General features: G+C 35.5%; 1 protein-coding gene across 1 annotated transcript; it reads right to left on the bottom strand.

Moving 5' to 3' along the window:
- Positions 1–4110: 4110 nt before the first annotated feature.
- tas1r2.2 (taste receptor, type 1, member 2, tandem duplicate 2) lies at positions 4111–10181 on the bottom strand. The gene is made up of 6 exons (XM_003444870.1): positions 10000–10181; positions 9513–9810; positions 8669–9394; positions 6714–6920; positions 6287–6407; positions 4111–5039 (listed from the first exon to the last, which is right to left on the bottom strand). Exons 1-6 carry the CDS (start codon positions 10179–10181, stop codon positions 4111–4113), a joined length of 2463 nt encoding a protein of 820 aa, XP_003444918.1.
- Between the last annotated feature and the right edge of the window lie 1358 nt (positions 10182–11539).

Below are 11539 nucleotides of genomic sequence, written 5' to 3'. Positions count from 1 at the left end.
TCAGCCTCAGGTCATTCTTTAACGCGATTGGACCTTTGTCATGGATTCCTGCCGGAGGGGACCTGACAAAGCTGCGGTAATAATTGGACTATTGGGGAACTTGTTAACAACAATTAGTGAGGTAATTATATAATTACTGCAATAACTGTTTTCTTCCTAAAGGGAAAGTGATGCATTTGCAAGCCAATAGACTTGTGCCTAACAGTAGGCTACGTAGGTATACAGAGGTCATCTTCATGTTAGGAAACGTCAGAGCAAAATAGTTTATTTTAAAAAGTAATTAAAAACTATAGTTGTAGAGCAACATTTATATTATATATAAGCTATAAAGCAATGCTTATTTACGCGATGCAAGTGAAGTGTATTTAGATATATATATATATATAATAGGCCAAGAAAAATGAAAATGTAAAAACAGCAGAAATTAAATCTTTAGTATTCTAATTATATCCACTTTAGCCCGTGTTATGGAAATACATTGCAGGTTATAGCCACTCCTCATGGCCTTGCAGACCTGTTAAAATATGCAAACTTGGGCCCAAAAGTTGGCTCACCGTGAGCGGAGCAAATCGATGTACCGCCTCCCATTCAGATGGACCCGAGGCAGCACTGGTGCGTCCAAAAGGCTAATTGTTGTGTAGCAAGGCCACAGTAAAGAGAGCAGGTACACGAACAGGTGCACTGCAAAAGTAATATTGGAAATATTGACAGGATTTTCTGAAAAGCCACGCGACGGACCTGTTGGCAAAGCTCTGATCACACATCAAATGGAAACGGCATCATGAATTTCTATAGACTGCTCCTCGGGTTATTTAAAGACTTCTTACTTTGGTTTGGCAACATAATGGCCTGTGTTTGCCTGTGTGTGCCGGGGTTACCGCATGAAAAGGACAGAGGTGCACATTAACATCGCTTAAGGTTTTCTCAAGGGCCGAAATGAACTGACTGGAAAGTAACTTTATAACTCGCTGGAGGATGAAACCTTTGTTGGGCTCTGTTGTGGAAGACACAAGAGCCTGACAAAAGGAGGGCGCCTTTGTTAAACACTAAAGCGCATGGGTATTGATGTGCCTTGAATTGCAAAACATCTGCCATTTACTCTGAACGACTAGAGCGAAATTTAAATGAAAATAACCAAGCAGCCTTTAGCGCGGTGTCTTTAGCCGTGCGTAAAACAACAGTCATATGAGCAACTTGAAACCCTCCCTCCCCCTTTTTTGTTTTTCAGGTTTAAAAAACATCAAACCTTCCTTTGTCAGTGTGGCCAGATGGATCAACACATGACGCCCTCTTTAACTGTAATGGTGCATAACTGTTTTTTCTTTGCAGACGTTTAATCTAGTCTAAATCTAAGTCCAACTCACAGTGTCTTACTTTAATGTTGACAGGTCCCTATAATGATAGAGGCTTGCTGGTGTGACTGCTTATTGTGAGTAGAAAGACCACTGTGAATAGAGCTGCACGGACAGGTGCAAAAGTATTTCAGATGCTTAAGGGACTTTCTGAAAAGCCACGAGCTATTATGAAAGTTCTGGGCTCTGGTCAAATAACAGAAGACACAGATTTCTATAGACTAGCCTCGGGATATTTAAAGGCTTATTAAAGACTCTTACTTTGGTGGGATACACTAAATTACGTGTTAATATTTAACAAAAGGCCAGAACAAAAAACAAAACGAAAAACAAACAAACAAAAAAAAAAGCAACCCAGCGATGAGATAGTTAAAGGCTTTGTGTTAAGGATGAGCAGACTGAAAAATTGCTCAAGTGCAGTCATTTAATTAGCCGTTAGCGCTTTTAAACTTAGATTCTGAAAGACACAAAGATAAAACATTTCAATAATATTCCAGTTTAACTGCTCCTAAACACAATAAGGAATTATAAATCCTTAACACTGAACTAATGGAAGCTATATGTTAATCTAAACTCGTGTATGGACTCTGACCTTAGAGTGATCTGTGTCTTTCGATAAAAAAGGTATATAATGTTCAAGGAAAATCCCATACGGACACCGAATGCAAATTGCCTCCATTAAAAATGTGTTTTGTTTTTTGCGTTTGGGGGGGGGACCAGTTCCTGACCAACTTTTTTCCCATGGTTTTCCCTTTATCTGGGCAAAGTGGAAAATTGAAAGGTAGAAGTGAAAAGGCGTGGGGCGTTACCCTGATTTTCCTCGCTCTATATTTTGTCAGACAGAAATGTGTGCCCCCTTAGCTGAACCAACTTTTTTTAAGGAAAGAAATTCATTTAATACGAGGCTAATCCAAGTTTAAATTGTTAAATAGAAAAAAGCTGTTGGAGTCTGTTATAAGTTGCAGATAGTCATATCACATTGGAAGCATAGGCTCATTTCACCCCAGTTGAATTGCTGAAGTTGGTAATCACGCTGAAATTCTGCATAACATCGTGTGTGGCGAATGTAACTCTGAAATCAGTATGAAATTGTCAATTTGCTGGTGTCAGCGTATAGCCCTCCAAACGCGCCATATGCCATGCTAAGTGGCACCATTCACCAATTCGTTCCTACTTTCACGGTCCATCCTCCCCTTTTCCCTGCCAGGAAGCTGAATGGCCACAACAAAATGGCAATTTACCCTCTCGAATTGCTGCATACCCCCTGCGTGAAGGCTCTTTCCGTTTCACTTCGCGGGGCATCCCAATCCTACTAAGCGTCACGGCGTGAAACTTTGACTTTCAAATGGAGAGAGAAGTGTTTGACCATCAGTGCTGTCAGCGCTGTCTCAATAGTTTGTGTCTGGCTATAAGTTTGACGGGACATCAGAGAAGAGAGTAACAAAACGAGGTTGGTAAAGAGGCCAAACAGCAAAAGTACACGTAACTAAATTAAGGAATATGAAGGGAAACGTTTGATCTCTGATCCAATAATAGCCTACAAAGAAAAACGAGTGAAGATCCCTGCATGTGATCATCTTTAAGATCACCAATAAACGCACACACTCGCCATTTTTTATGTTCAGTTGGCATAAAATGCATCCAAATGAAATATCTATCTCCCCTAAAAAATGTACCATGTTCATCGATGTCAGTAAGGTTAAGTGAAGACAGTAAGGTTTATTTTTCTTTAACTTGTCAATAAAACTTCACTATGAAGGTTGTGCCTGCCAGCTATCAGTTTTACTCACGTTTACTGAATACCCGAACACTTATGGAAAATCAAGCTGCTGGTGTTCATTTAGCTCTTACTTTTAAACTTATCACCCATCTGAACCATGCTGCTGAATAATCAAACGGACTACTGCAGAGTTAGTGGTTTAATTCACACCTGAACAGCCTGTCTCAGAGATGTCTAATAGGTTTTGAATGCATTGGGCCTATTTTTTAAAATTAAATTGAAATAAAAGTATGTTTACAAAATGACGGTCAGTCACAGACTGGAAGTTATTCATAGTCGATGTAAAGCAGTGGTAAGTGTATAAATTAACAAGCTCAATTTGGCCAGAAGCCTGTATTCACTATCCAATTTTGACAGTTCTTCACTGTAACATGTACAATTCTTTTCATAGTGCAATACAAAACTGCATATTTTTCACCAGAGTTTGGCTTTGCACTGGCAACGTTGAAGTACAGTATGGTTGAACCAATGGCCTGCTTGTAGACATATTGTGAAGTGATGCCACCAAGTGGTCACATTCGTGTTACAGCAACCAAAAAAGAAAATAGGAAAACATCTTATTTCATGTTTTTTTAATCAGTGATTTTTACACAGCTGTACATGAAAATATCAGAATTAGTACAGAATTCATTCATGTGTATATTTACTTCATGCTTCAAAGTGATGGAAATGCATATAACTTTAAAAGATTTTGAAAACTATACATCCATTCTTTAACATGATATACATAAATAGATACCATAACCCCCAAATAGTTAATTTAATCTTGTGTCAGAATCCTACATAGCTGACTACAGATATGAGTTATGTGAAGGCTCTTTCATAAAGCACATTTCTAAAAATAAAACTGTTTGCTTTAAGTAACTCGGGCATGATCTACATATATTTTAAAGAGGATTTGACATTAGAGCATTGAACTAAAAAAGATCCATCTATGACTTCTCTATCTGAAGTGATTGATACATTTCCTGAAGTGAGCTACTGGCTAATTGTTTTGGTATAATTTTGAATGAGACCTTGGAAGTACTGCTGTGTGTTTTTGTGGGGTTGAACAAGAATGATGTAACATTTTGGGAGGAAATACCAAAACAGAAAAGAGTACAGGCTGGAAAGTACAGCCAGGGCACTAAGAAGCTGTATGTACTTCCCACGGTAAAGCATGCACTCTGTGGCGAAGATGATCCAAGTGAGGATCAGCAGGAGGAGGCAGAAGGTTATTGCTTTGGCCTCATTGTAGTTTTTAGGAAGGTTTTTGCCCATGTAGGAGAAAATAAAGCAAAGAGCGCATATTGATGACAGTAAAACCACAGAAGCTGTAGATGCTTTGAGACTGATGTCACAGCTGAGTATGATTTTGTCAGCGTACCATGATGTTTCATTATAGGGGCTTGGAGGTTTACAAGAATATCCAATAACGAGGAAGATTGCTTGAATGACAAATGCAACAGCAATGACCAGCCACTGTCCGTTATATTTTACCCACCAACTGTGGAGCTTGGGGATCTTGGCTGCTATTTTAAAAATGCAAACAATCTGAAAAGAGCGCACAACAAAACATGCTAGACAAATAGTGTAGAATAAGAGAAATGGTAAGTATCTCAAAGTACAAAGAGGGACTGTTGGCTTACCAAAATGAAAGAATACACTAAGACTACTCAGACTTAGACAGCCTAAAATTAAGAAGCACATTGGTCCACCAGCAGATCTGACGACAGGTGTGTTGTAGTTGACTGAAAAGAGAACAGACATGGCTAATGTCATGCCCACAAATACACAGGCCGCTACCAAGACCAGTATAGCCACAATATCTGTGACTGATATGTACTCCACAGCCCGCAGATTACATGATGTACTTCCCTCTTCAGACCATTCGATGTCCTTACACTTATTGCAGGTGTATGGACTCTCTGTTTTACAAGACACAATAAACAATATTAATAGATTTATATTTGAAAATGTTCAGTTTTTGATCAAATTTGTTTACATTATTCATAGCTTCATTACACCCAAAATAACTGTAATAACTGAAAAAACTGCATCAATACTATTGAGGAGACAGTGTTCCATTTAGTTTTTAAGGATCAAGGTGAATCTTTAAAACCACGTGAAATAAAAGTATAGTTATCTTTATGAGAAGAAACAAAGTACTAAAAACATTGTTACTGCACTTGCGTAGAATTTAGATATCTGTACTTTGCTCTTTACTTTAGTATTCATCTTTCTAACAGCTTTTTACTCCCTACATTTTAACACAATTGTCTGTGCTATTCATTAGATTTTCAGAACTGGCTTGTTACTTCGGATTTTATGCATTTAAGGTACGTTTTTTTCCCCCAACACTGAGCGCCTTCAAACATCAAACTGATTTGAGCTTAAATGGAGGGAAGAATAATGCATAAAAACAATCTTTTGGAGTTTCCAATAAGACTGGGCTTATTGCTTATTGTAATAACAGAAGAAAGAGGCAAAAAATATATAATTTATAATTTATGTATGCTGTTTTGTATGCTTTATATCATTATACTCAGGGGTTAAAGTAGGACAGAACGGTGCATTATTTATTTGTTTTTTGGTCCAGATGTCTATAAGTTGTGGTCGCAGTTAGTGCTATATGATTGTACAAATTCAGGTATCAATCCAATACCACGTAAGTACCGGACCGGTATTGCTGATTCCAATACTGATACTGATACTTACAGCGTATTTAGGGGGGAGAACAACTTGTCATGTACTTTCCACAATAATGAGTTAATATAAGAAAGCAGTTTTTTAGAGACCTGAAATGTAAATGTGCTTGTCTTTAAAGCTTTTTGAGTTTTTTCTGTTGATTAAATGTACTATATTGATGAGACCCTACAACAGATTTTAGTGTTTCCCAACCTGCCTGAGTCGCACTTTAATTCCTGACTGTACTCTTTCTTTTTAGGTGTGAAAAAGTTTGTATTCCCATGTACTAACTTTAAAAAAAAAAAATTATATTAATACTTTTTATTAATGCTTGTGCCTTTTCACTTTTATGTGACAAAAGAAGTGGAATCAGTACTTTGGTTTTTATGAAAATGTTTTTAACACATGTATCTAAACTTGTACTTAAAGAAAGTATGTACTTTTCCCATGATGAGCCTGCATATTTATTCACATTGTGAACCATTACCTGTAATGTTGACGTAAGTTCCATTTGGACAGATTTCACAGTCGAAGCAGCATTCATAGATTCCATTTTGCTTTTTTATATATCCTGCAGGACATTCTGGGGAACATAAGGAAGTAGGTACCTGTACAAAACATTTATTTAGCACATAAAATAAGTTAAAAAACAAAAAACAAAACCCATTTCTGAAGGGTAGCAACAGATTGGGGAGAAAAAACAGCACAAAAAAGATGCTTTATATACAAAAACAAATGACAAAAAAACTACAAAAAAAATAAAAACAAAGGATCTTTGATATTGTGTTTTGACTGTAGGGCTGGTGCTGTTAAATCATTTTTAGACAAACAAACAAACTAACAAACAAACATTTTTCATATATTATATTTAACTAAATGTTGTATTAATAATAATAACAACAATAAAAACTTACTTCTCCATTGGTGTGCCATTCAATTTTGTTATCATCTATGAAGAAATGGACTTGTGAATTAAACTGATAAAATCCAATCTCCTGTGCATCACCACTGTTATTCCAGAAAACTATAGAATAGGATCCTTGCTTTAGATTTCCATTGTCATCAAACTGAATACTGTTATTTACAAGTGTAAAATTTGACTTCCTCAGCTCTGCTAGAACCTGATGTGTGCAGAAAAAAAATTACACAACCATTAAATCTTTGTATTTAAAAGGAAAAAAAACAAACATATATTGATGATATAGATAGTAGACCCAAACTTTTTCACAATATGAAATGAAAAGCTCTACAACTATTGAAAAAGAGTTTGGTTTCAGAATTACAACAATACGTCATCTCAGTTTCAAAAGACTTGCAGGCTATTGTTAAAAGATGGAATTCAACACAGTAGAAGGCAATACCCTGTTCTAACCGCTTAGAAGCATAGAGAGTACTTTCTGTCAGTAATGATGTGGTAATATTTGGGTAATTTGGTAAAAAGAAAGTAATAATATAGAAATTTCAAGTTATTATCAGTTAATTAGCAAAGCATTATCCAAGAAACCAGTTGGTAATAGTATAGTATATTATAGTATATAATATAATACAATATATTAATATGGTGGTAGTAATATGATAACCTGTGCATTTAAATTAAAAAAATGACTTGTGGTAGTAACCTCATAAAATATAATAAGGTAATATTGGTTAGTGCTTTAAGACTCTGGGACATATTTATCCTATTATAATGTTAAAACTAATCCTACATCGGTCCTCAGTATTTTACTTTGTTTCAAGATAAAAATGCAAAGACTGTGTTTTAATGTTGTGGCTTATTACCTGGAAGCATGTGGTAATAACCAGAAATCAGGGCTGCAAAATGCAAGACTGCCAGCTTCTAAATAATGCCATATTATTAACATATTTCTTTTTAAAAACCTTCCAGGAAGTGTCATGATTACCTGGAAATATGTACAGTATTTTTCATATTATAACCTGGATTCAGGAGTGCAAAAAAACCCCAAGACTGGTTGTTAAAGTGTGTTTAGCCGGAAAATGAAGCATATATAAGTTAAAACATTCTTAAATCCAGTGAGTTGAAGCCACATTTCACATGTTATTATGTCTTGTATATTTTGCTGTCAGGGTATACAGTTATTACTCGTACTATTTCATGTTAAGTTGAATATAGTTTTGAACAATTTTAAATTATTATTAATGTACACTCTATTTCATTTTCAGAGGAATTTTTTTTTAATTAATATAAGGCAATTAAGCTCAATTGCCTGCAATGGTCAGGATGTTAAAGTATGGTAATCTACTGCTCTTTTTTGTTTCCCTACACAGGTCTTACGGCGTGATCAAAGCATATTTACAGAGCCCCAGCTTCTTGCATTTGCATCAGTGAATCTTTTATGAAGATATGCCATCATTCTGCAGTTGTGCACTTTGCAGCCCTGATTACTGGTTATTATATAAAAAACAACCAAAGATATTTACAGGTAATAAGCCACAAAATTAAACAACATTCCAGCTTTATAATATGATAACAATATTCTATTATTACAGTAAAACCACAACTCAGCATCTAAAAATCCTAATGCAAATATATTACAGTTTTATTTCTTGCAGGTTATCATGTTGTTTCCAAAATATGACAACACAGTTTTTAATCAGCTTTGCCTCGTAGATATATATTTGGTCCCACAATATTACTTCCAATTTCTGGCTTGCTATTACCATTTATATAAATTTCACTGTAATATTACTCAACTATAACCACTGTTGATACAAGATAATTACTTGGCTATTATTTGGATATTATTGGTAATTAAGTGGTAATAACTTGTACTTTACACATTATTACCACCTTTACATAACATTATTATACAGTTCTCAAGATGATTTAAAAAAAGGCTTGTATACTTACAATGTAGGGGTACACTGTGATATTGCTATTACATTTGTCAGCTCCACATTGTAAGGTATTGTGTAAGGCATGAGCAATGGCATATATGGCAGAGTAAATTGCAAAAGAGTATGATGGGTCTGCAGCAAGGATATCCTCAGGATTCATGCAACTACAGTTACATTTCTGATTGCAAAATTTGTCTTGCTCTGCATATTTACAATGAAGCTGGGCTTTGGAAGAGTGCAAAAAATCACTGAAACCAGGTATTGTCACTACTGGCTCAGCTACTCCAAGTACGGTTCCAATGTTTTTGATTCCTTTCATTTTGGGAAGTTTTTTGTTCAAGGCCCATGCATCCCCTGCTATCCACACCTTATTTGTGACATTCAGTAGCATTGCTGACTCAATGAGAGGTTCAACACTGTTTTCTGGAGCAAAAACAATAATGACATTTATCTGTTGTGCCTCTATCTGTTTGAACGTTTGAGAGTAATTGGTGCTGTCACTCAGGCCTTTGGAGTATGGTAGGCAGATCTCAGTATCCTTTATCTTCTGAGCGAACAAATCCAGACCATCATTGCCATAATCATCATCACTGTTAAGGAAAGCAACCCAGCGCCAGTTGAATTTTTGCAAAATTCTTATAATCACATCTATCATGTCTGAATTGGAAGGCAATGTACGCAGGAACGATGGATATTTTGCCTTATTTGAGAACACAGAACTAGAAGTTGCATAATTAACCTGTTAAATAGAAAATAATAGAGAATTTGATCATTTTCAGATACAATAAATAATGACAAAATTAAATCATAATCTATCTATAACACTGTTTTTGTCATATTATTTGTTAATAACTTACCATAGGAACAAGATTTACCATGAATAGCGGGGCTACGGTCAGGGATTGAGTGCTTGTGAAAGGACCGACCACAGCTATTACTTTAGACGGAACACTTTGTCTGTCACTCCAAGGTTGTATTGAACCATTAGCTGAGATGAATTTTAAAACACCTGGAAAATTCTGCGTATCTGAGCAGTGGTCAAATATGTCATAGCCAACAGATATATTTGGCAGTAAGTCGGTAGAGTTATTAACTTGCTCTACAGAAAATCTTATCATCTGAAATCTCCGATAATTTGACAGTGTGAATGGTTTTCTGAGGACAAGAAGACAAGACAGCAGGATTAACCATAAAAATATGAACTATTGCTTAAAAGCTGAATATTTCTGTAGTTTTGCTATTATTACATAAATTCAATTGAACAAGGACATAGATCAGATTAAATTCTATACTACGTAGTTTGACTTTGTAAAGGCATCCAACTAGATTTATCATAAAACTTACGTGGCACAGTCGATGGCTTCTGGTCTTTCATGATACACAGAGCCAGTGTCATCATGAATGTCAAAAAGTCCACCTATCAAATAATCTCCTTCCAGCTGAAACTCTGAGGCTGGGATAGCACGTTGAGTGCAGACATGCAGAAATGTTCCTAGCAGCCAGAAAGATGCTAGAAAATGTTTCATTGCTGAAGCTCTTTCTTAGCGTTCTGTTGTGCACTCTATCAAAATGTGCGTCTGCCTTTAGTGAGTTATGATATGGTGGTGACTATCCCCTCCCGTCATCATTTCCATTCACGTGGCAAAGCACGAGTGTGATTAGTACATACCTATAAATGGTTGAATGAACTTTCACAAATCAGTATGCAAAAGCATCCAAGCTGCTGTTTGTGCACGAAGTGCACAACCATCACAAGCAAATTAGTGTAATGCTTCTATCTGGAATAACTCAATGAATCATTTCCTTTCTTTAGCCATTATAACACATTTACTTTAGATTTTAAATCACTACATGACAAATATGAGGTCTTTAAAATATCTTTGTCTTCTTTGGAGGCAACCAAACCTAGAATTCTGAAATGCTGGAGGGCATTGATTTAAAAGCCCTTTGGTTTTTAAATCAATGCCCAAATGTTTTATGTTTTTAAATCATGTTACACTATCACAAAACCATTACGTCCACTGTCAAACTATTTATTCGTATTTGTAGATATTTATTAAAATGACTGAAGCACACTAATGCTAATTACAAGCTGCTCTTTCCACTGCAGAAAATGTGTCAAAATGCATTTGTCCTTTGGAAGAAATGTGTACTTCAACTTTGATCGCAGTAGGTTAGAGCAACAAAAGACACAAAAACAACAACTCACCTCATGATCATTAGCAAATAGTAAGTGACCACGTCCTCTTACAAATGATCCCTACGTAATTTAACATACATCCACACAGGCCATTCAAAATTTGCAATCACTCAGCAGATAAAAGTGATGAATGACAAGAACCCTAACCCAAATTTGAATTCAGGTAACTCCCAGGTTGAAGTGCAGAACACCTCTTTCTGGTTAATGGGAAGAGACAGGTCTCATCTGGTGAGGCTGTGGGCTGATAAACAAAAAATGGTGTTTCAACTATAACTCTGCATTAAGACCAAATGCAACAAAATATTACAGATAAACTTAAATGGTAAATGGTAAATGGCCTGTATTTGTATAGCGCTTTACTTAATCCTTATGGACCCCAAAGCGCTATAAAACTAACAATAGTCAGTAGTTTGAAATGCTTTCATATAGAATCAATTATATGCTAATAGTTAAAGTCATTAGGCATAATAACAATCATCTGTTTGTTTGTACTTTTTTTCCAAAACATTTTCTTTACTTGATAATTAAAAGTGCATCTATTGCAGTTACATTAGGTTTTCTTATATGGTATAATAATAATAATAATAATAATAATAATAATAATTATTATTATTATTATTATTATTATTATACTAATGTGTCACCTTCTTTTCTGTCAAACTAAACTAAATAGAAAAATAAACA

Source organism: Oreochromis niloticus, linkage group LG20, assembly GCF_001858045.2.
Source record: "Oreochromis niloticus isolate F11D_XX linkage group LG20, O_niloticus_UMD_NMBU, whole genome shotgun sequence".
Classification (NCBI taxonomy): domain Eukaryota; kingdom Metazoa; phylum Chordata; class Actinopteri; order Cichliformes; family Cichlidae; genus Oreochromis; species Oreochromis niloticus.
The sequence above is the reverse complement of the archived record's forward strand: the minus strand, read 5'-3'. Positions and strand labels throughout refer to the sequence as shown.

Excerpts from the sequence above, each read along its gene's own strand:
- tas1r2.2 (XM_003444870.1), bottom strand. The coding sequence starts at position 10,181 with ATGAAACATTTTCTAGCATCTTTCTGGCTGCTAGGAACATTTCTGCAT. Across the intron at positions 9,395-9,512 it reads TGGTAAATCTTGTTCCTATG|GTTAATTATGCAACTTCTAG; the intron begins GTAAGTTATTAA and ends TCTATTTAACAG. Across the intron at positions 6,408-6,713 it reads AATGGCACACCAATGGAGAA|GTACCTACTTCCTTATGTTC; the intron begins GTAAGTTTTTAT and ends TGTTTTGTACAG.